This window comes from Zerene cesonia, chromosome 14 (assembly GCF_012273895.1).
Source record: "Zerene cesonia ecotype Mississippi chromosome 14, Zerene_cesonia_1.1, whole genome shotgun sequence".
NCBI classification, from domain to species: Eukaryota; Metazoa; Arthropoda; class Insecta; order Lepidoptera; family Pieridae; genus Zerene; species Zerene cesonia.
The window spans coordinates 2,254,530-2,279,508 of NC_052115.1; the positions used below are offsets into that span (position 1 = coordinate 2,254,530).

At 30.9% G+C, this 24,979-nt stretch overlaps 4 protein-coding genes across 4 annotated transcripts in view; 2 read left to right on the forward strand and 2 right to left on the reverse strand.

Moving 5' to 3' along the window:
• Positions 1-366: 366 nt before the first annotated feature.
• On the reverse strand, positions 367-4,589 carry LOC119831991. The gene is made up of 6 exons (XM_038355569.1): positions 4,196-4,589; positions 3,856-3,982; positions 3,196-3,482; positions 2,833-3,008; positions 1,342-1,471; positions 367-1,038 (listed from the first exon to the last, which is right to left on the reverse strand). The coding sequence occupies exons 1-6, from the start codon at positions 4,316-4,318 to the stop codon at positions 430-432; spliced, it is 1,452 nt and encodes a 483-aa protein (XP_038211497.1). The 5' UTR covers positions 4,319-4,589; the 3' UTR covers positions 367-429.
• A 2,647-nt stretch (positions 4,590-7,236) lies between these two features.
• Positions 7,237-14,148, forward strand: LOC119832078 (ninjurin-2-like). The gene is made up of 3 exons (XM_038355685.1): positions 7,237-7,413; positions 8,442-8,618; positions 13,455-14,148. The coding sequence occupies exons 1-3, from the start codon at positions 7,306-7,308 to the stop codon at positions 13,659-13,661; spliced, it is 492 nt and encodes a 163-aa protein (XP_038211613.1). The 5' UTR covers positions 7,237-7,305; the 3' UTR covers positions 13,662-14,148.
• Positions 14,149-14,418: 270 nt separating this feature from the next.
• On the forward strand, positions 14,419-15,632 carry LOC119832077 (dihydropteridine reductase). Its single transcript, XM_038355684.1, has one exon. It carries the CDS (start codon positions 14,764-14,766, stop codon positions 15,466-15,468), a length of 705 nt encoding a protein of 234 aa, XP_038211612.1. The 5' UTR covers positions 14,419-14,763; the 3' UTR covers positions 15,469-15,632.
• Positions 15,633-19,149: 3,517 nt separating this feature from the next.
• The window catches only part of LOC119831652, a 31,604-nt gene continuing 25,774 nt past the window's right edge, over positions 19,150-24,979 (reverse strand). Inside the window, exons 4-5 of the mRNA XM_038355093.1 lie at positions 22,158-22,268; positions 19,150-20,178 (exon numbers count right to left, since the gene is read on the reverse strand). Of these exons, the coding sequence (XP_038211021.1) occupies positions 20,001-20,178; positions 22,158-22,268 (289 nt within the window). The 3' untranslated portion in view covers positions 19,150-20,000. The remainder of the gene's footprint in view (positions 20,179-22,157; positions 22,269-24,979) is intronic.

The window sequence follows — 24,979 nt, forward strand, 5'->3', positions numbered from 1 at the left end:
ATTTGTGCACATGTTTTTCAGACGAAGAATTAGAACAAATTTTACAAAGATTAGCAGCTGAAGCGAAATACTTTAGTCAATATGCGCCTCCAAAAATGAAAGTTGTAGATGGATCCGTATCGAAGTCGTTTATTGATAAACCATCCACGGCATTCGCAACTGATAGAGCCGTGTCGTTGAGACGTCTGATAAATGACTCGCCGGAACTAGAGGAAATTTTCAGAAAAAAAGATTGTAAATTTTAAATCACACGCTCCAAACGTAATTAGGTTAATTAAATCTCTCTCCAGCAGATATATGACATTTGGTAACTAGATTTTTAATTGAAATAATATTGTAAAAAATAATAGAATGCATTAGATTAAAATAAACTTTTATTTTTATAAAATTATAAATACCATTGCTTATAACTAATAAATTCTGTTCGCACTACGTCACTTCATTAACTGCCATTTGTTGTAACAAGTTCATAACATGGCAAAACCTTTCCTTGACTTCGCTCTCAGAGCGATGCGGCAGCAGTTTGCATATGCGTATGAGCACCTTATCAGAACCACCTTCGCCCTTCAAAACTTCTAACATAGTCTTATCTTCCTCTCGAGTCCAATTTCGTGCCTTTTTAGCATCCTTTGGCTTTGCCTTTGACAAATCTTCTTTCTTTCCACACACATTCACCTCTTTTACGTCTATTTTATTCTTTTTAATATTGTCCTCAGTTTTGCACCTCGTTTTAGAAGCAACTTTTCCTTTCACTTTACTTAATGCCTGTTTGAGATCTTTTTTTGTGTTATCGTTGACATCTTTGACAGTTTTCGTCGGCGATTTCGTCTGTTTTCTAGATCTTTTTGGGGGCACTTTGCAATTGGTTTTGCTATTTCTTTTTGTAGCTCTTTCTTCGTCCGAGTCTTGTGGTGAGAGGCAAGTGTTAGGCGCCACTCGTCTCGCGTGCACTCGATAGGGCTCTTTGCTGTATGGATAAGTAACACTTGCTGATCTTAACAACCTACCGTGTTGTATAAACACCCGCCCATGAAGGTACTGAAACAAAGTATTTTTTGATTTGATAAAGATTTTAATTTATATTATTTTTGTTGAATATTGCACCAATAAGCGATTAAATATAGTTATCCAGAACAATAAATTTGGAACAAGGGTTGATATTGCACTCAGAATTCAAATTGATTAGTACCAATCTATCAATGTGAATTGCCAAAGAATTTGTTTTCCTTAGGTTCAAGATTTTTTAAGTTAACAGTTTAGAAGTTACAAAAAGGTTAGCCCCACTTTCGAAGAAGTAAAACTATCTCTGATAGATTTCAGCCATAAATTCTAAATACCTACCACTGAATCAAGACCTTCTTTCACATCTATCTTTTTCTTCTTATTCTCTGCTTCGAACTCCCACACGTCGTACCCTTCGTCACATTCTAGAAAGTTCTCGTTTATAATGTCGGTACTAGCATCGTAAGCACTAAAAAAAGACATGCAGAACATTATAACACCTATTTTTTAAATACTAGTATTATATAATGATATATTTATGCAAAAGTGAGTTTGTTTGTCTCTGTTTAACGTCACAACGGAATTTTCTACCACACGAGGAAAGTCTCAGCTGGAAGTCTAATAGGAGTGGAGGAATGGCGCAATTACACCAAATATCGGTCTATCCTAATCCAGGGCTTGTAGGTGTTGTGCAAAAGGAAGCAACAGGTTTCGGCCTGGCAATAATACCTAGTATGAATTATTTTGACTTTTTTTGAAAGAATAGAGTAGCAGACTGTAGGAGGAAATATTTACTGTGCAGAATACCAACAAATTGTTGAAAAAAAAAGTCTCTCCAAACCTAACTTCAATTATTGTTAACTGCTTATGCTTTGATTAACTTGAAGTTCACAAATAAATTAAAAGCACTTAATGAAAAAGCAACCAGTTTTCTAGAAGTATTCTTTCTGAGTCACACTGGTATAGAAATTATATGTAAAAAGAAAAATCATGGGTCAGAGATAGAAAACAATTAGCCAAGTAATTTAAATTCTATGTTCAAAAAATATTTACTCGAAATCATCAGTAACTTGAATTCTAAACAAATTAATTAAGAATGGATTGGAATCTTTCTGGAGCATCTTAAGTAGCTGATGACATAGAATAAGATTAGGGAGCTACATATAATGCTGAGGAATAGACTTTGAACTTTTAATTGAGGTTACAAAAAAACATAAATGTATTATTAGTACTTCTTAAAGATGATTACTTCATCATTCTTACATCAGTAAGATGCCTTGATTATAAAGTTTTTGCAAAAATCAATAATTAGTTAGCAGGGAGAGGGAAGCATGCGAGTTATATTACATAGCAGCATTATGAAATGTTGTTGCATTCTTTCATCTACATATTGAATATAAACCATATCCAATATATGCAGCTAATCATTTATTAACATTAGCAAAAATGTTGTATGTGCCTATACCATTCTCCTATAAGTGGACTATATACCATTAAAAAATTTTCTTAAATTGGACAAACAAACACTCTTCAACTTTATATTATTAGTATAAATTTGGATAGTTCAGATAATGATCATCAAAAATTCTCTACTTAACTTCAAGCTATTAGATATTGTTGTACCTTAAAATTATAATTAAACCATTGAAAAAACTTTAATCACCTATTGTCCCACCTTTAGGATTAAATTTTTGTTTCAAATTTATAGACAATCAAAATCAAAATACATTTTACAGTAAAAAAAAATATTAAAATCAGACTACTCTGTAAAAAGTAAGTGTCTGACATTAGAAATTTCTCAATTTTTTGGTAGGTTTATAAGTATACTACCTGTCCAATGGCCTTTCATCAGGAAACATAGATTTGAACATCTGTGACAGTTTTGGATTTGTTCTCAAATGTGGCAGCACTCTTGTCTTTAATTCTTGGCTCGTTCCATTATTGATGCTTGTTGTTATTGCTCTCAGAATCTTGCGATAAACTGATGGTTTGCGTGCAAAAGTTGTCTAAAAGAAATAATTAAATTATAATCAGAAATAATTAAAATAACCATTTTCCATTCTAATTATTTAGAAATTCATTTAATGTCAGTTGAACAGTATGTATATAATTAATTGGTTGGAAGAAAATAATTTTTATGTTATCATGCTCAAATCTGTATTTTAGTAAATGACAATTCATTTTATTTCTTACCTGTAATAATTTTATAAAACTAGTCATTTGTGTTAGCATAAAATGGTCCATAAACCTCCCAACCTCCGCAGCCTGGCCCGGTTTTAAAAATAACAAGAACTCTTCAACAATGTCCTTATGTTCCTCACCAAATAATAGTTCCACTTTTCTATACAAGTCTACTGGTGTTTCCTTCCCAGGGTCAAAGGATTTTAACAAATCTCTAAACTGGGCAAACTTATTTGTTGGCAGTGATACATTTGTGGGGAATCTTGACTTAACTTTTGTATAGTAAGATCGAACTAATGCTGTAAAACATGATACATCATATTAATTTAGCTATCCTATACCATTTGATTGAGGTCATGGTGGACAGGCTATATTAAGAATTGCTATATGTTATAAATATTGGTGATATGATACTCAGAATTTCACATGTTACAGTGTGGGATTAAAACTAATTTGGGTTACACATTACTTACATCAGAATTTAATTTTTTTTTTAATCATTAAAAACATTGAAAAAGGAATAAATTAACATTCTCTAAACTTTAAAAGCCTGAATACCATATGGCCAATTTATTTCAATAATACATTAATTTATTCAACATTAGACAATCTATCTAGATTGGTAGTAGCATAATATTGTAACAGGTAACTAAGCATGAATTCACATTATACCTGTTTCTAATGCATTCTCATCAAGTTTTGATTTATTTGGATCTTCTTTTCTGTGTCTGTCACCATTGAGTTTTAATTCCTTAGGAGTTGGTTCACTTTCCTGACCTTCATGAGTTAAAGTTTGAGTCTGAAAGAAATGCGTGATTAAAAAATAGTAAAATGGCAGCCACTGTCATTATTTCGTTGTGATTTTTACAATTTACAATCAACTATTTCGGCATGCAACTAGTGAATATACTTAACCCGGAATCTGTGTGCTAGTAACACACATAAATATTGAAATAGACTCCATGTTATAAAGTACAAAAGTTACATAAAATTATTTGACCCTCTGACTCACCTCTTGTTTTTTATCGGAATTAGGAATTGTATTGTTAGTTAACAAAGTTTTACTAGATTCTATTTTATTCCCAAACGCATCTTGACTCTCTCTGGAAAACAAAATTGGCATAGAAGGCAGCATTTTAAAAATAAAATCCTTTCTATGCGACGGCCACTTGACTCCACTCAACTAACTAACACGGCTTGATCATCTTCATCAAAATCCACTTTAAAGTCACTTTATAATTTTACACACATACAAGATAACTTGTGCATTACATTATGATAAAAATAAATTAACAATTTCATAGGAGATTGATAAACAGAATTGTATAAAAAATGGAAAATATTTTTGTTTGACAGACAACACAACTCGAAAGACGCGAATGCGGGCGGGAAGTGCAAACGTTTCATTTTATGAATTTGTAGAACGGTAAAATAACAAATAAAAAAATCATATAAAATCTATAGCTTTGAAAGACTCTTTGTTTAATTTTCAGGACTTCATTATAATGTCATTTTAAGTAAATTAATCTACAATCAAGGTAAGAATAGGAACGCATACTTACCAACAATATTTGCGCCGTTCATTTGAAGTTTTGGAACATGACAAGTTTTAACTTTAAACTTATACGCAACTACCACATACATAGCGTCATAATAAAAGACTTTCATGCAATTTAAATAGAATTAGCAAGGAACTATAACAAAAAAGTTTATGAAAAACACTTTCTATAACTAATACATCCATAATGGAATATTTTTGAATGCCTTGTAGCTAATATACGAAACAATAATACAACTGCGTCGTTGGCATTTGTTAATACATACAGTATTCAATCGGATTGTTAATTATATAGAATATTGTATTTATTTCATCGGTCTATCTATATATAAATATAAAAATCAATTGCTGTTCGTTAGTCTCTAAAAGTTGAGAATGTCGGGGCGATTTTGATCGTTTTGGTTTTTGTGCATTTTTATTAGAGGTTTAAAAGTTAAGAAAAAAAGCAAAATGGTTCAGAAATGATTTAGAGCGGTGCGAATTTTGTCAGGTCAGATCAATGAGGCCCTTATGTATCTCAATGTTTATTATATATATTTGTTTCGAAAATAATTCGTTTATGAAGATAGTTGTTATGCTAGCTTTAAAAAAAAATATTGCAATTCAGAGACGTAAAAATAATTAATACAGGTAGGAAGATCTATGCAGCTCAGGATTATTCATAGATTATTTAGATATCTACTCGTAGGATATGCTTGCCTTGGAGAGTGGGTCAAATGAATATTAATTTTCTCACAGTTCAAACACTTATTTCTTGTAATATCAAGTAAAGTCAATTGAAAGTTTATGCAAGTATAGGTGCCTACTACCAAATTAAGGTAGATTAAACCAAACAACTGGAGTCGCTGGATGCAGACCGCCAGTGATCGGTCGTGGTGGGAATCCTTGAGGGAGGCCTTTGTCCAGCAGTAGACGTCCCATGGCAGAAACGACAAACCAAACAACAAGAATTCATTGAAACAATATACTACAATTGTTTTATTAATAGAATATATCTATTCAATTCAAAATCAAATAAAATTGCATAGAAGTCATACCGAAATAATTTAAATAAAGAGTTGTAATATTATTATGACGTATAAAAGTATTTATATGTATCAGGAAACAGTCGGAGCCTATTAAAGATACATATTTATAATATACTAGCCTTTTCCCGCAGCTTCGCACGCGTTAATTCGGAGTAGTTAAATATGTTATTATACATATAAACATTCCTCTAGAATCACTCTATCTATTAAAAAAATCTCCATCAATATCCGTTGCGTAGTTTTATTGATGTAAGCATACATAGACATACAGACATAGGATATAGAGACAGAGTAAACGATTTTGTTTTATGTTATGTAGTAATATTTTTTACCTATTACTACCACGAAATAATTTTCCAGTTCAATGAAGTAATTCAGGTGAATGAAGATTTTTGTTTTCGTGCTGTAAGAGATCGCTTATTAAAAACTCAAGATCAATTCTACTAAACTCCTAAACTTACTTTTTTACCAAAATTCTCAAAAACATCGGTTTTGAATCATAAGCATAAAGCATAATATGTTTTTGCAACTGGCTACAGGCATTAAAGTTATTATAGAAAAATGAATTTATACTGAATACAATTTCTTCGAATAAAAATACGAAATGAAATTACTTATCCGGACGTTAGTCATTTAAATATAGTTTATCCACTTATTATAACTCCCATTTGTTTATCTTGGTTCCATTCGCCAGTGAAATACGCTCAATATGCATTCAACTTTTGAAAGTTTGACGAATTGTCATATTACCTAAGTTACATTTTCGAACCCACTTTCGTATTATATTCGTTGAAGTTTCGCGATCTGCTATATTTTTAAAATAAATTTGTTTTTTTAAAGGCAGCCAAACGTACGCATACATAACAATTAATCGGTATTGATGTTCTATGTTGTTATATTCGTTGTCTAGTTACCAAATCGAATCCCCACAGACGGCACCGAATATTTAATTTCTCACAATATGTTATCCCCATTCTAAACTGAAATATGTTTAAAATATTTCTGAATAATTTTTAAGGAAAACGAAAAGTTATGAGTTAATTAAGAACCGAGAATTTATAATATTTCCTTTTATTATAATGGCTGCCATCGTACCAACAGGATTAACCAATGGGGTGAGTATAGATATAATTGTTTTAGAGCTGTATTACCTCTAATAAACATGAACTTAGGTTATTTTTCTATGAAATACAATGACTAATATTTCGTTCTTCATACGAATTGTAAGTAATTAAAGCAGGAACTATTAAATGAACTAATAAAGCGCGAATAATGCAGGCATCAAACATTAAGGACGGCCTTTAGAATTGATTAGTTAAGATAGAAACTGATTTATTAATGATTCCTTGCAATTAAACAATATCTGAACTCCTCAGCACCCATACTGATGTATAATTACCTTCGTGTCCGGATTTTTACTGGCCTCGTTTTATCGTTGGCAGGAAAACGAAATTTACAGTTGTTTATAATTATTGTTGTAAAACAGTTTTATTTTACACGTTACGCTGATAACACGAATTATTTATAAAAGTGAAAATGGCCGACGAAAAATCGGGAAAAAGTTTAGAGACCGCGAAAAAGACGACATCTTCAAATGAAGTGAATATCGACCGAATGTCAATTGCAGAAGGCTCCACTACAGAAGTGTGTAACAAATTTATTTTTTTGTATGTGTATTATTTATTTCTTCGTATGATGAACAAAAGCTTTTGTTTGTCAGAGCTCCTAACAATGAATCAATAGATATAAATATGGCCTGTGTAGATAAATCACGTGCGTTTTTTTTAATGTGCAAAGTTAAGTCGCGAGATCCCATCCATTGTCTCTTTTTATCCATTGTTTGCCTTCCAACTCTGTTAATATATGTACACAAATAAAGAAAATTGTGTGGCGTGTAATGCTTAGGTATTTAATTGCAAGAATATTCATGAAATTATTAAGTTCACTTACCTTTCCCACGCTACATTGAATCTTTAACGTATACTTTGTTTGTGGGTTCCCATAATTTGGCGCAGAGTTTATTCAGTAGGTACATACTTTTGGAGATTTCGCGATTGTTTGTACTTAGAATTCGTGTCATTTGGTTACATTTTTTAGTAATAATTAAAATGGCGCAAATCGCAGAAATGCTTGTAAGTTACCATTTTTATTTATTTACAATAGCGAGAAAAAACGACTTATGATGTAATTTACATTATTTTAATAACATTTGCATTGTGTATCCAGCAAGTTTGAGGAAAGCAGCTAAACTTGCACTTTTATATTTAAGTAGTCCTAGCCTGAATCCTAAATAAAATATAGTAAGTTTGGGTGTGTTTTATGTACAGATTAGTGGTTAAAGCATCCGTTTTATCATTAACCTACTCTTTATTATACCGTTTGATTTACTGCCTATATGTTATAAATAAGATATAACTTGTAAGTTTCAAACAATATTGCCAAATCCACAAAGTTATGGTTAAGTAGCTTTTGGGAACAGCGTGTGCTTAAAACTACGCAATAGAAGTGAACACTTATTACACTAGTGCGACAGTTTATTAATCTACACACTGAAAAATTCTTGAACGAAGTTACAAAAGTTCTTAAAAGCGCTAAAAAAAGTTTTCACTAGAAGAAAAATAAGTTTCTGATTACTAGCTTTAAACAGCAGGATGTTTACTTTTTTTTTTCAGATAAAAGGCATCGATGCGAACCGCTATGCTACGAAAAAGACCGTTGCACAGGGCTTGCTGGACATAGCTTTGTTGACATCGAACGCATCGCAGCTGAAGTACATAATACAAGTGGGGCCCAAGCACGAATTCTATACGCTGCTCGTCACATTGATCACCATTTCGATTATTTTACAGGTAAATTTCATTAAAAAAAACGCAACGTTAAAAGGTACGTATATTTTTTGTGGAATCGAAAAGATACAGGAATTTGGGTATTGTAGTCCACTAATATTGTAAATGCAAAAGTTTGTATGTACTGATAAACGGATAAATGATTGGATGCGTTGTTCGTTCACGCGAAAGCAGCTTATCGTATATGCATGAAATTAAGTATAGGTAAGGATAGATTATAGTCTCGATTGGTATATTGGCTACATTTGACCCGGCACGCGAGTAAGCCAAAATTTAAAATAAGTACGTATATAATACATAATAAAAGTCCAGATAATAAGTAATGGCTATTGAAAATAAGATTTAGATGACAATTTAATACTAATTAGACGTATTAAATTGTCATCTAAATCTTATTTTCAATAGCCATTACTTACACAAAAAAAAAAATTTCAGCTAGTCCTCCAAAATTATTAAGTCCGATTCAATTGGAAACAGCTTTTCTCTTAATCTAAAACCAAATTCAAATCAATTTTAAAGAATTATCAAGAGCTACGTATTGCAGTTAGGTTTGGTACGGCAATTAAGAACATTCGAGAATTATTTGTTTAATAGTCTTCAGTATATACACATAGACATAGACAAATGTTTATTCACAAGCAAGAACACTCACAACAAGTATCAAAACATTACATAGAAAAAAATAAGAAAACCATATACACAGAGACGACCAATTTTGCCAACGTAATAATCTACAAAACTCAATCTATTAGCGCCAAAACGATTAGTTATTAACAATCTGAGATAATCATCCCCCACGTGGTTGAAACCTGGGACATTGAGATTGGGACATCGATTATGGCATTAGCATAATATAGATGAACAAACACAGATGAATGAATGGTGCTAGTAGCCAAAGAATTTATTGTGTAGGCACTAGGCATTAGCCACTGGCTTCAGGCAAAATTTGAACTCATTCAGAATGAAGATCATTCAGGATTATGCTATTTTTCTACTGGTAAAAGACTTTCAAAATCTTATTTTTGGGTTTATCTCGCACAATAAATATAATCACTTATAAAAGTGAAAGCTTATATTCTTAGAATTTTAGCTAAATGTCATTAAGGTGCATTTATATCCATGCGAATAGCGAGGCGCATAATGAAAGTCGCGTATTCGCGTTACGAGCATTTTTCAGAACACGAATACACTGTACTTATTTACGAATGTATGAATAGTGGCTCATACATTCCTGTTCTAAATTCTTTTCGAATTCCACATTTCTTTGATTCTTTAAATTTCATATGAATGATTCAACGGTACCGTTCACCGCGGCTAATGTTTTCACTTCAAAAACTACCATTTCTAAATTACTAGTGTGTTAAAATAAGCTATGTTTATGATACAAACCCCAGGTGCTGATGGGTCTTGTGCTCCTGTCACTGAACCTTCTACATGACTGCTGTTTCCACAAACCTCGATACCGCACTTCGGCGACTAATATTAATTACGTTACAACCGCTACAGCTTTTGTAATCACGGTTATTAACATCCTTATTTCTTCTTTTGATTCCTCTCTTATTCTGTACGAATTTAATTTAGATTTGTAATCGTTGCAAAGATTTTACGGGACGTATCAATTTAGCGTTGATTGGCCTACACATGGGCCGGATAATAAAAATTAGTTGGTTGAAACATAATACGTTATGCGTGAGTTGAAGCAAATAGTTTATTATTTTTTCATTAGTCGTGTTATTATTATAGATATTTAAATTTGAAAATTATAATTTTATACATTTCTGTACCATGCATACCTAGCAAATCATAATGAACGTAATTTAATAATACAAAGTAAACTTTAATTAAACAAAACATTACATAATATAATAAAACAAAGTTTCACATAATAGTGGAAAAACAATACTATTTTATGTAAAGTAAAATAAATACGTAGAAAGGACGTTGGTGTAAAAAATCATTTTCTCTGATTGTGGTTTGCAAAAATAATTAAAAATCTAAATTAGTATCAATATTTTTAACCAAATGCATTAGTCATAAAAATACCGATATTGCAACTTCAAGGCAAACAAAATTTAGAATGTATTTAAAACAAAAGAAAAAAGCAAATAATTTTAAATAATTTTTTAACATAATATAAATCTATAGTAGTGTGGGTATTACATGATCTGAAGTGTTCCCCATATAACACACCACAAATATTAATTATCATTGCTTCTGTATCATGTTATGAATTTTTTGCAATTATTTATTTAAAATCTGACGTAATTGTTTTAGCTGTTGGTCGGCTTACTGTTTGTAGTAATCGGCGGAATGGACTTGAACAACCACGACGACCAACCCTCTGCTGTCATCCTTAATGACGTCATCGTCATTTTCATTTTCGTAATATCCGTCATTAATATTGTCATTTCCGCTTTCGGTATCGAATATTCCAATAATCCGTTGGTTTTAGAACGATTAAAGTACGTTAATGTTGAATATTTAAAAAAGGTTAATGCATCAAGTTAAAAAAGTGGGTTCTACACGCAATGTTCTTTGTTACAAACGTTTTTTCCTTGAATTGTGAATAACCCAATTAATTAACTGTTTTGCTAATTTTATTCAAATATTTAAAATAAATATTTTTAAATGCCTTATAAATGCAAATAGAAAGCGTATTTCTAAATAGTAACTAGCTACTTATATAATAGCCTGGCTATTAGGCTAGAAAGGCAGCTGTTTTAAGTTTCTTTTTTGTATTTAGTAGGTAACTTTAGGTAACTAAATCTTAAATGTTCATGTTTCAATTTAGAATGGATGGATAGCAGATCACGAGTTACTCAAGCACACTCACTTTTACAATTTTTTAATTAACGTATTTCTATAAAATTTCTTTTAAAATAAAACTTGCAATAATGGTAACATGTTCTGTCTGATAGTAATAATCAGAATAAATAGACTTTACACATGTAAATACGATTTTCTCATTAGTATGCTTCGAACCATATTTTGCTAAATTTATGCTAGTATTGACTCAGAAAGCTATTTTTGGTATAATATATTGTTTTAGCTTCATATATATACGTAAATTTTTCAAAAATAATATACGGAAAATAGCAAAATTATTTGTAACGCTAGTGCCTGACAAAGTGATGACGTCACGAGTATCGATATAAAGTAAATGTTACAAGTGATATAATGCATATATCTCTTTCCCTGGTTTCGGCTTTGGAAATGTTCCCTAACAACAAGTCCACATACGCAATATACAGACCACATTTTATATATAATAAATAGCTACTATGAATACACTGTTGCACAAGCTGTGCATTTTTATTGTATGCTTTATATTATTAAAATTAAAAAGTGACAACTTTGAAAACAAGTTCGGTAATTTGGAAAACTTCGCGAAATTGAAGGTTGCTAGAAATCATTACGTGTATTTACCAGAAGTCAACCCCAACTAAGTTATAGCCAATATTGTCTAAAAAAGTTTTACCAACTAAAACAATCGATATTTTAATGTGTATCATGGACATCACTATTTTTATTCATCTATCATTGTACCACGCATTTAATTTTGTTTTTCGTCACGTCCACGTCACGTCCATGAGTTGTTTATGTATATTTTCGACATTCAAGATATTTGGTTCTGAATACAAAACTTCATATGTCTAGCGCCTACTTACGTAGAATTTTTCAATTTTAAATGTTAAAAATCGGTTTTTAATGCAGGTAAGCGCAGGCATCATAGCTCTAGTAATTTCTTCTTTGAAAGCAGACAATTATAAGCAAAAGAAGATTGCCAATTGGCTGTACCACATCTCTGTTGGTCTTATGACGGGTGTGATATTTTGTGACGTCATCAAAATGAACTTCGGTCTGGACCCTGCTCTGTCGGAACACGATTTTTATGGGAATAATTCAATGCTTAATACAATTTTAGGGACGAGTTAAGGAAACGTTGTAAAATAGAACGGAGTCTCTTTAGAGTACGATAAAGACTTCACGCTAAATATGTGGGAACGTAAATTAAAAAAAAACATATACCTACTTATTACAATTATGTATGTCTAAGCTGTCAACTTTTATAGACAGCGATATCTATCTACTTATTTCACTTTCTATGTTTCTTTTTCGAATTAAAAGTCAACTTTATTCCCAATTGACATATTTCAAATACAATGTATGGTTTCTATCTATATTACTTACACTTTTGTCCCTACCTAACTGTCATATAAAAATTAAGTAGAATATGAACCAACATTAAATTTTTACTCTTTAATAAAATTATTATCTATCATATACATGGTGTGGTGTAATGAATGGATTATGTAACTACAGGTAGGCGAGGTTTTAGCAGTTCAGAAAAATAAATTTTGTCTTAATTAAGTTAAAGTCTTTCAGACTTTGTGATATTCGACATTTTCGAAGATAAAAAAAAGCATACGCTTGCCACTCTTTCTAGTGGTAAGGCTCCAAATGGGGCAATTTCATTAATCTGTTTCTGGTATAGTATTCATGGATAAATAAAAAAGCCATCGAATATTTAAACGATAATATCAACAAATAGCGTTGCGTTTGAAATATGTAAAATAAAGTGGATTATAAGTATTATAACAGATTAATAATTAATTGTTCACCTATTTTAAGTCGATAATGCGTGTGTGATGTAAAAAATTATTCAATATTATATTAGGATGCTCTACTCTAGATTTAATAAGGCATGCATCCGTAATTGTACGCTTTTGTTATTTATATATATATTTGCTTATGCGTACGTTATAATTTATTTTATATTTCGTTGCTATTTTTTTTGTTTATATTTTGTTTGCTGTTATTTTTTTTTTGTTTTTATAGGTATTATCTGCCGTTGGTTCAGTAATTCTCGGTTTCATATTTGACATCAATCACCAGCCTCACCACCGTCGTGCCGAAATATTGAATAACCTTTATCTGGGTACTAAAACTATTAGTACGACGGTAAATGTGATGATTTCTGTATTTTATTCTCTCGACGTATCTGCAAATGTGGCGACTCTAAATACTACACTTAATGCAATATAGCTGATTTTCTTTGCTCTAAATTTCTTTTTGTTTTTTTCAATATAGATGGTGTAGAATGATTTATATAAAGACCTAATTGGCATAGACATTCGTAAATTTGTGTTATATTCGCAACTGTTCACCGTATTCATATTTTATGCTATTTATCACACTTTATACTAGCCTTTGATATTCAATTTATTCGATTATATATTATATTTTGTAATAAAACAAATATAATATTACTTACACGAAAACAAAATGTTGTTTAAGTCTTGAAAATATACTGTTCAATTTTTAATTGTTTACTTGAGGGCGAATATTATAGCACTTAATACCCTTAAATTTATATAAAAATGACAATTATATGTAGTGTTCATTGATCAATCTACCTTTGTATATTTTTTATCACATTCAAAATCCTATTCTTTTTCCGATACATAAATGATTATTGTTACTGTGTAAAACACTATAATAATATATTTAATATAATATGTAAATAAACTGTCCAATCCAAAAAGGTTGTTTCATTTAAATAATAATAATAAATCCATCTTCATAACATTATCTATTCAATTTGAACTTGTTAGTTGTTTCGCGACAACTTATAATAGACACTATTGTCTATAACACTTGCATTTTATACCTACTTTCAATTTGAATCTTACTTGAATTCATTCACTTAATATACTTGGATTGTCTATGGTTTCATTTTGTCTTGTTTACGTAGCAAATAGTAATGACAATTGACACTGACTTTTGTCAGCTGATTACATTATTTTGAAATTGCACCTGTAAAATAAAACAAATCATAGAAAACATAAGCAAATACACTAGTTCTATTTATTGTAAATTGAAATCACGACTTCAACCACCTAGCAATTGAAAAAAGTAGACTATTGAATTGACAGTATCGGTTAACGTAAGTTGACGTTAATTTACTTTCACTGCGAAGTGTGGCTTGACATTCAAGAACCTAAGCACTAAGTGATCTATAAAGTACGACCACAACTTGATAAAAAGTGATAACGTCACCGTCGAGGTCAACGTTACACGATAGCAACTTCAGATCGATTGTCACAATTTAGTTGTCTCAAAGTTTCCATACAGCGAAGACGTTATAATGGCGAGTGGCAGAATTGTAGTTTACGGTGGCCGCGGAGCTTTGGGCTCGGCTTGTGTCAACCACTTCAAGAACGCCAACTTTTGGGTCGCCAATATCGATCTCAGTTCAAACGATAAAGCCGACGTGAACATCACTGTTCCCAAAGACGGTTCCTGGTTGCAACAAGAGGAGCACGTTGTTAACGAGCTGGGAGCTGCTCTCCAAGGTCAGAAAGTGAATGCCGTGATTTGCGTCGCTGGTGGCTGGGCTGGCGGGAATGCGGCCAAGGACCTAAGCAAGCAAGCTGATTTGATGTGGAGGCAATCTGTATGGAGCTCGACTATCGCAGCGACATTAGCGTCAAAATATTTGTCACCAGGTGGTTTGCTTGCACTCACAGGAGCCAAAGCAGCATTGGAAGGTACTGCAGGTATGATTGGATATGGAATGGCTAAAGCAGCAGTTCACCAACTGACAAAATCACTTGGTGCTAAAGATTCCGGCTTACCTGACAATTCTCTTGCTGTAGCAATTTTGCCTGTTACACTGGACACTGAAATGAACAGGAAATGGATGCCCAAAGCTGATTTCGGTACCTGGACCCCATTGAGCTATGTGGCCGAGCTGTTCGATAAATGGATTAAAGGAGAAGATAGGCCTGCTAGTGGAAGCTTAGTAGCGTTGGTCACAAAGGACAATGTGACTGAACTCATTGTTCAATAAATCCAGAAGAAAAATTTAATGGATCTGAAGGTTCTTAAATATGGCCAAAAATTACAAAAGTATTGCAATATTTAAAAACAAAGATTATATCTAACTTATGTGTTATTAGGAACAAGTTTTTTTGCCGTGAATGTCTTTCCATTAGTTTGTAATTATTGCTCAGTTTTGGAGCTTCTGTCTGATGTTCTTTAATGTAAGTTAAATAGGGGAACAATCTCAAATTTATTAATATTAAGCGAATATATGAATATACTATCTACTGTGTACTTTGAATATACAAATAATAAATGTTGTTTGAGCATTATTTATTGATTTTTATTGAGATATACAAAAAATCCACCAATTACATTGTGGTATTGCAAAACCATATGTAATATTTGACTTAATTATGTGTATTTCACATAATTTCATAACTTGTTTATCTACTATCCAATTTGCTATTTAAATTACTTTCATTTTTTCCATTTTCCAAAATTGTTAATTAATAGGTTTTTAATTTTAATTTTAAACTAAAAGTCAATTTAGATAATAATAGCCCATCGTAATATCAAAATTATATACAGAATATGATAACATTTAAGTCAATTTATAACATTTAATATTATCAGTGAAGTGGCCATGGTCAAGGCTACTTCCGATAGAAGTTGTATTCTTGGCCTCTATTACAAACATTCATTTTTAAAATACTTACCAACCTTCATGTACAAGGGTAATAAAGTGAACTAGTCTAAATTTAAACGAATGATATGATTTTCAACCGACTCCAAAAAGAGGTTCTCAATTGTACTGAATAAATTAAATTTATTTAAATTCATTAATGTACCATCACAAAATATACACAACTTAATATACATGAAAAAAGACAGCTACAAAAGGCGCTCTTATAGCCTGCGGCCATCTCTACCGTAAACCTTCAGGTACAGGTAAGAAGTAAAAAAAAATGATTTTGTGTTTGCTACTCGAAAACTTTAAACTGAACGTACCATCTTTGATTATATTTTTTGTTATTTGAAAGTACAATTCCAGTTCCGTGCGTTCAGGCAGTTTAGATTTTTGTTAAATATAAATAGTTATGCGGTACATAAAGATGAACTTATTAGTAATGCAGAATGCTCAATCCCATTCTTAATCTGACCGAGAATGTGATTTTGCCACATTTTATGGCCTCAACTAATTAATGATCATATTATCTATATCAAACTAATACTATAAATGTGAAAAATTGTTTGTTGGATGTTTTTCCGTCAATCACGCTGAAACTACTGAACGGATTTCGATGAAATTTAGTATACAGGCTGGGTATGAGCTGACCTGGGTAATAGGATACTTTTTATCTCGATTAAATGTTTCCTTGAGATAAAACAGTAATCATGATATCCGGGCAGAGCCGGGACGAGCGTCTAGTATCTGATAAAAAATCATTCAAGTGCGAGTCAGACGTGCGACTCTAAAGAGCTACTGTAATAAACAAAATTGGTCACGTTGGACCGCGCCAGCCGTTGCTTAATTTCGATTTGTATTATTTGTTGTTACCACGGCAGTCGTTACGGCAGCGGCAAGCATTATCTCTAAAAAATTTGACTATCTATAACGGTTCATGAAAGCCTGCTGTCATACGGTCGGATATACTGACAGACAGACAAACAGAAAGACTTATAGCAAATTCTTAGTAATTAAGGTTCAATTAGCCCTGTAGGCACGGAATCCTAAAAACAAAGCTTACATCCGTTGCTTTAAAAAATAAAATGAACTTGGCAGAAACATCAAATAATTATCTCGCCAAATCGGGCTCCCTACTCACACTGTTTATAATATATATACAATAAGTGAGTGATATATACAAATAAGTGACGTTCTGTGAATTATTAGGTTTTTTGGAAATACCTTGTCAAATATAAATTTAAAATATTGCAAAAAATGTTGGTTATTCCAATACTCAGTAATCTACCAGTTACCTATTTTTTGCAGCAATTTTCCTGGTAGCTTACCAGGAAATTAAAGTAGAATCGGAAAAGAATATACAATATTATCACCAATTTACAAAGAAGTAATATTAATACATATAATTTAATGGTATACCTACTTCATTGCCACTTTAATAGATTAATCTGGTTTTAATTGATACTTAGTGGCGAGTTCCTGAAGGGCCTGTAACAGACGACGAAATATGAGGCAATTTATAACAGGATATAGATGTCTCATGAAGGTTGGATGCAGGCCGTTGCCTATAATTTTCTAAATCTATGGATGATACTTTGTCTCGATGAGGTTTTATTTTTCGAAGAATAGAGTATTATTATTTAGCTATAAACACTAATAACTAACAAAGAAAAACCTGATAACAGTTAATTCCTTTTAACAAAATGTACCTATTCCAGGGCATCTATCAGGTAATTTAAAAGAATTTCGGGTATACTGCACCCTATATACATTTTGTAGAATTATTTAAGTATAATGCGGTTACTAATAACTATTCTACTAATCCTGTTAATATTATAAAAGCGAAAGTTTGTAAGTATGGATGGATGGACACCTATTTTAATCTTTTACGCCATAACAACTTATCGAATCTGTATGAAATTTAGTACAGGGATAGATTATAGTCTGGATTAGCACAAAGTTTTTTTTTACCCAGGTTCCACGCGCCACGGTGCGGGTTATAGTTCACTATAATTTTTTCAACGGCAGCTATAGATAATTAATTATAGAGCATTTTGTATTATGGAGTTTACAACACATATAAGAATACATAAATCATTATTTTATGTATTATGTACCGACAAATATATATGATGTGAAAAAATGATTATGTGAAAGTGTATAAATACTAGTATAGAATTATATTATTTGGGGTATAAAGGTAGGTAGAAGGTTGCGTAGCGTGTTCATTGCGTGAATATGTTCGACAATAATTATTATGTTTTTTATTCTTGTTACGTGTTTTTAAAACTAGCAACGAGTAAATTATCGTTGAAAAAAAGTCGAAGTTTCTCCAATCGCATGATAAAAAAGATACTTATCTTAACATTTATATTAGGGTTTTAGATATTAAATGACTTTCGGTGTTATTTATATTCTCTATCTAAGTAAAAAATAATGTTACTCTTTAGAGATTTAAGGGTAAATCTTTTATGTTTTATAACTTCCAGGTTAAATTGTGTAAAAAATGTAAATATGTGTAAGGAAATATACCTAATTACTACATAGGACTTGACTTCCTCATTAGAACCAAACCATTATTGCAATATTGATGTAAATATACTTCAAAGGAACCACAAAGGATAGGTGTACGTATTTCCATTCTAAACTATTGGGACTGATGGATCCATCCATGGATTGATGGATGTACCTAATGATGCCTACGAGTGGGTTAATAATAATATATCGTAATATACCTGGATAAAAAAAATGCTGCTTATGATATTTAATCGCATTTGCACTTTCGTCCGAATATCGAGGCGAATAACGAGCATTTTTTACTGCATTTTACTGCATTTTTAGCATTGTTTAAATACGATATAAAAATAAACACACGAATATATGATATCAACTTTTTATTCTTACACACTATACCTATGACATAATAAAACATAAATGTTTACTTATTACGTACTTAAATAAGTGTAACTGAGCTCATTTTGTACGAAAAATTACGCCTACTTAATATAAATAATTTAACACTTAATCTAATTTAAATGAACTACTGCCATATCTTGAAATACATATTGATACATAATGTTATTTCTGATATATATTTTGATAGTCTATTTTTACATGGGTATGTATTTAGAAACAAGTTACCCACTGTTTTGTGGTTATATGTATTGATAAAAATAACTTAACTGACTATAAAATAAAAGACCTAAAATCTCATGACAACGAACTATCTACGTTCGTATAACAAAACATAAAAAATAAATTAAGATTGTCATTTCAATTATTGTCCTTATTTAAAAGCTTTTCGAAGCGATGTATTTCATTTAGTGCTGAAATCTATGTACATGAATCAGTTTTAGCCTTAATTATCTATAAACTTAAGGCCTTAAACAAGTTTTAACTAGACTGTATTGGGGAAAGATTAGACCCCCACAAGAAGAAAAATTTAAAGTGTAACAAATCCAGCCATGAATCTTATTTTTTTTGTGCTTTTAATTTAATATGGTATATAAACAGATAGTAATAGATATATAAGTATTTATAATTCAATAGGTCGATATGAATTTGTATGTCCGAGTACCTACTGCAAAATTTATAATATGAAAGAATAGATTTTAAATCAATCGTATGAAATTATGATTAATTGCATTGGTATCAATGAATCACATACGATTTAGATTATGATATTACTTCCGATAGATACAGATATTACTTCCACGCTGCCCAGTATTCTCTTCCTACATTTACTAAGCAGTTGGATGCATGTGATAACGTACATATCCTAAAGAAACAGCTTACAAAGTCGCCTGAAGCCCAATCTTAGCCCAATATTACGAAGTCCAAAGTAATGTTCTTGTCTGCTTATGCCTTGTAAATCATCCAACCACAGCACGAACTGTATTTTTTAATATATCAGTGACGAGTTCTGTGGTTCTGATGATTTTGATGCCAATCTGGTCGATAAGAGTAATAGCAGTGGTGTACGTTGGTTCGGTTCTCATCGGGAAACGAGTCATGACATCCTGTCTGTTCGCCCAGGATGCTGGTGTTGGCCTGGAAGAAGGTTTATACATTTAAGCGTATGTAAATAGGAGTAATTGTATATTTTTTATGGTAGGATAGCCCTGAGTGAACTAATCAGCCTTAATGTAATAATGAAATATTATTGAAATATTCGAGGATAAGCGTATTTAAGACTAGGTAGTCTATTATTGGTCACATTTTAAAATGTTTCGATCCTGAAAAGTATATGGCGCCTGTCAAAAGAGAGTTTACAAAATAACGAAAGTTACCAGAGTTTACTTAATTATTATTATTATTTTCACTTTATAATATAACATATTGATTCTGAGGTCATAATGATAAACAATATCCTAGGAAGAGAGAATTTACGTAGTTCCTTGAGAAAGATAGCCTTAATCTACACTCTCATCCTAGATAATCGTATGTTACAAGATTTTTCCATTACCTACAGAGACAGTCTATTGGATATAGTGTCTTCTTTATTTTGAACATTTGGCGTGATTATTTTCGTGTGAAATTTTCTGGAAATAGCTATCAGCTGGTCCCATTTTAGAATTTCTGGTACCACGCTCTTCACAAACGTCGTTTTTTTTGAAAATATAAAATAATAGTAATATTTTTAATTTAAGTTGCTAATAAATAAATAAAATTTTGAAATCCTTCTTAAAACAGTGAGCAATGTTGGGCTTATGTATGTAAGTATTAAGTATATATTATTCATAAAAGGCGCAAAACTCTGTCTTTTTTTGTAAGCATTTTTGTGACTGCTTCTAGTGGTCGGTATATTATTATTGGTTGTTCCTACTACTTTATAAAGGTTTTGTATAAAATTACATCTTTTATCAACTGTGTAAAATATAATATTTGTTTTCGACTAGTACCTGTCCCATGTGACCAAATGACAAGAATTTTCTATAAAACGCAAAAAAATTACGTCAATCAATTGAAAACTCACTGAGTTATCGAGTAACAAACCATAAAAACATAGAATCCAGTCGAAATAAGAACGTCGATTTTTTTCGTAATATAATAATATCATCAGTGTCATTAATATCACAAGAGATGCTATCAAATTTCAATACATAATATTGCATTTAATTGGCAAATAAAATTCAATCGGCAATTCCATGACATTAACTATATTACAAAATAAATACCAATATAAAGCTTCTTTGCATTTTAAATTCTCCACTATGTATATTATTTTAATTAACATTTTGAAATTCAATTTTCAAGGCAAGGAAATTAAAATTAACATTCAATTAAAATACTAATATCTAGATGAGAATGTCCAAATGTATTTTGTTTCTGAATGTATCGCAAATATCAGCGTCCAGTAATTAAGCTTTACTGTTTCTGATCTATTTCCAATTATCGACTTTTGAATAAACTGATTAAAATTGTGCAAGTATACTTGTAATCGTGATCATCAAAAATGAGATTACAGCATTACAAGTATGTTTAAACTTCTTCTATCTACTGCTATTTCTTTTTATCCTTCTTTTTTCCTTTAAATATTCTCGCATAAAGTTTTATTATTGTAATTAACAATACTAAACTTAAAAATAATTTATAACTTGACTTTTTGTGAAGATCTTGCGAAGGTCAAAGCTCTCGTTCTTAATTCGCCTTCGATTTTTTATTAACAATAATGTGGCCAATTATCTGTGTTGAAATTTGAAAATATATTTAAAACATGTAAATTGATTTGATTTTAAAGTAACATACTCTGACACAAACTTCGAATTAATAGGATCAAGGATCATAATTATTTATTGAGTTAATATAAACTATAAATTTCCAGGCAGACTTGACCATGGATAAAATATAAAGCATTTTATTATTGTTCTAAACAGATTTGTTAGAAACAGATTGAATAGTAAAATTTGAGTGAAATGTCAAACTTTCACATTCGAACTAAATATCTGTAATCATGCCACAGATAAACTTTTTCAGTTGTTCTTTTAATTCAGCTGAAGGGAAGTTTTTTAAAAGACTTTATCAGTTACCTAGGAGGTATAGCAGGACGTGTGGGTGGTGGCATTGTGCTCGTGGTAGTTGGTTGTTGAGTGACACCGGAGGAAGGACTGCCCACCATCAGCTCACCGTCGTCTCCGAACCTGAAAATTTATTGCAGTAATCAATAAGTTAGATTTACAGGAATGTGTAATTACTATGGTGATAATGATTGCAATATCATATGCGATAAGTCATAACTTGTACAAGTAGGTACGTAAATGATTTAATATATATATAAAAAACCTATTTTATGTGCGACCATCTTGGATTTGAAATTTGTCATGTGTTCGAATTATATTTTTTATTCAAATTTAATTTATTTTCTCCCATACTCAAATACAAAAATTATTAAAGTGTGTCTTGCACCATTTTTGAGAGCGTCTCGTCGAAACAGTGAACAATTAATATATTTCCATACTTCACGTGATTCGTCTAATTTAAGGAAAAACTTTCTTACTATCAGAACATTATTAAAATCTTCAATCTAACCTATTTCAATCTAACTAAAACAATCAAAAAGGAACCTAACCTACTTGTACAATAAGCTACATGTGCCTCGCTTGTTCACTCGTGGGTTTTATAGGCTTTTATGTGAAAACATATAAAAAACATCAGTGTATTGGTTTTTGTTTAACTGAACTGATCTTTACTGAAACAAACATGTAATCAAATACAAGAAAATACTAACATGTAATCACTTAGAAATTAAAGACTTTTTAACGGGAAGTCTCCCAAGACCACGCTCGATGTAAAGTGTTCGAAACGACGGGTTTATAATATAATGAATAAATCGCGTTTAAAATCCGGTTAATACTCGCGTAAGAAAATACTATGTAATCACTTCTTTCTCTTTTTAACATAAATCGGATATTTTCGATTTAAATATCTAATTTAAAAGACGAAATAAAACTGTTTCAGATGTAATAACATTATCAATGATTCCACTTTAATTGACAAATGACAGATGCCGCCAGTCATTTAAGTGTGTCACAAAAAAGTGGGGATTATAAATGAAAAAATGTAACTACATAATATTCCGTTACATCACGAAATAAATTGGGCTGAGTGTGATTATTTATGATATCATTCAGAGTTAGACTCGTCACAAAAAGATTTAGTCATATCTAATAAGTGCAAAGATTTTGAACATGATTTGACATGATGATTGTTAGATTCTCAATTAATTTGTATTTCTTGTCTAATTGCGTATTTAATAATAATTCGTGCGTACTTTGTGGGTACATCTGCTTTTTTGTTCTTTCATAAGGACGTATAAATAAATTATTTTGTAGTCGATACACACTTGTATTATAAATGAGGTTAATCACATTTTCAATGCTGTAAATGTCTATACACAAAAATGTTCGTTGTGTTGAACACTACATCGAAGTGTTCAAGTACACATACTGTAGCATAAAATTTTATTCTAGAATCTAGAGAGCAAGAAATCGCTTAAAAAAGTCTATAAAAATAAACCAGTCTAGGTAAATGTTTCGTTTTTGACGACGCATACTTCCTGCATTGTTTCAAAGCAAAGTAGTAAATTTTTAATTAATGTTAAATATCATAAAAACGTTTCCCGAATATTAAAAACAAACAATAGGTTGTTATATTCAATAGTGAAGCGTACGCTAATGTTAGATAATTTGTGGGAATTTTTCCTTTAACTCATTAAGTCAATAAGCAGTCACCAGCCACCTTTTCATAAATCCTATAGAGAATTTTTTATTATTTATTATGGCTATTCAAGAAAGGTACAGACAGCTACATATTCAGTAAAGTTTATAATTTTCTCACACCGTAAGTGTACACTAAAATTAAATTTATTACTCACTTTACAGATGGAGTAGTGTAGATTTTTACAGTTTGAATCGTCGTGCTCTATCAACTCCATCGTTCTTTATTATTATTACTTTCGGTTGTTTCATAATTTAAAGGGATACGATTCCTCCTATGATTTAAGAGAATGCATAACGCTAAATTTGTAAATACCTGACGAAAAGGAATCTAAAATATCGGTGGGAGTAAAATACATACAAATCTTAAAAACATTTTAATACCCTTAAAGATTTTGGCAACAACAAACTTGTTATTAAATCATGGTTGATTTTATTTTTAATAGTATTAAAAACAGTTATGAATATTCCTAGACCCATCATTACCCATTTATCATTTAGGTTATATACCCATATTTTATAAATGTTTTTTACAGTACGTAGCATGGAATTCTAGTTTTGATGTTACGCAGAAGATGTAAAAAAGGCGCCACAATTCCTATAATATGAGCATAAATCTTTCATTATAAAGTGATTGGATTATAATTTATCGATTAAAATTTCAAATGTAATTTACATAATAACAAATAAGTTTTAAAACTTAAAAAAACTGTTTTTTGCATACTACTGGTAAAAATATATTGACAATAAAAAATACAATAATAAATTAACTAATAAAACTACTTTGGGAGAATCTCCAAAATATTTCCGCGTTAGACCAGTTAAAAAAAAAAAAAACTTACAGAATTTACATTTTAAATGCGTGAATTATTCTAATGAGGATATTACATTAGGCAATCAACATTACAACTGTAACAGTTATAAAAGTTATTGTCTGGCGTTGATCGAATAAATACATAATTTTGAATATATGTTTGAACTTGCTTTATATATAATATATTAAACTAGTCACTTATCCCGCCTCTGCCTGGATTACCTGATAAAAGGATAACCCTGTTTAAAACACTTATAGACCACGTAGCATTCAATTAAAACGCAATTTTTAAAAAGTTTGGTAGATTTAGAGATTACCTAGT

What these genes read in the sequence shown, in the direction of transcription:
- LOC119831991 (XM_038355569.1), bottom strand. Translation starts at nt 4,318, where the DNA reads ATGCTGCCTTCTATGCCAATTTTGTTTTCCAGAGAGAGTCAAGATGCG. An exon ending in GATGAAAGGCCATTGGACAG is followed by an intron (nt 1,472 to 2,832) that starts GTAGTATACTTA and finishes GTCTTTTTTTAG; the next exon opens with TGCTTACGATGCTAGTACCG. An exon ending in AAGAAGGTCTTGATTCAGTG is followed by an intron (nt 1,039 to 1,341) that starts GTAGGTATTTAG and finishes ACTTTGTTTCAG; the next exon opens with TACCTTCATGGGCGGGTGTT.
- LOC119832077 (XM_038355684.1), top strand. Translation starts at nt 14,764, where the DNA reads ATGGCGAGTGGCAGAATTGTAGTTTACGGTGGCCGCGGAGCTTTGGGC.
- LOC119832078 (XM_038355685.1), top strand. Translation starts at nt 7,306, where the DNA reads ATGGCCGACGAAAAATCGGGAAAAAGTTTAGAGACCGCGAAAAAGACG. An exon ending in CAGAAGGCTCCACTACAGAA is followed by an intron (nt 7,414 to 8,441) that starts GTGTGTAACAAA and finishes TTTTTTTTTCAG; the next exon opens with ATAAAAGGCATCGATGCGAA. An exon ending in CCATTTCGATTATTTTACAG is followed by an intron (nt 8,619 to 13,454) that starts GTAAATTTCATT and finishes TTGTTTTTATAG; the next exon opens with GTATTATCTGCCGTTGGTTC.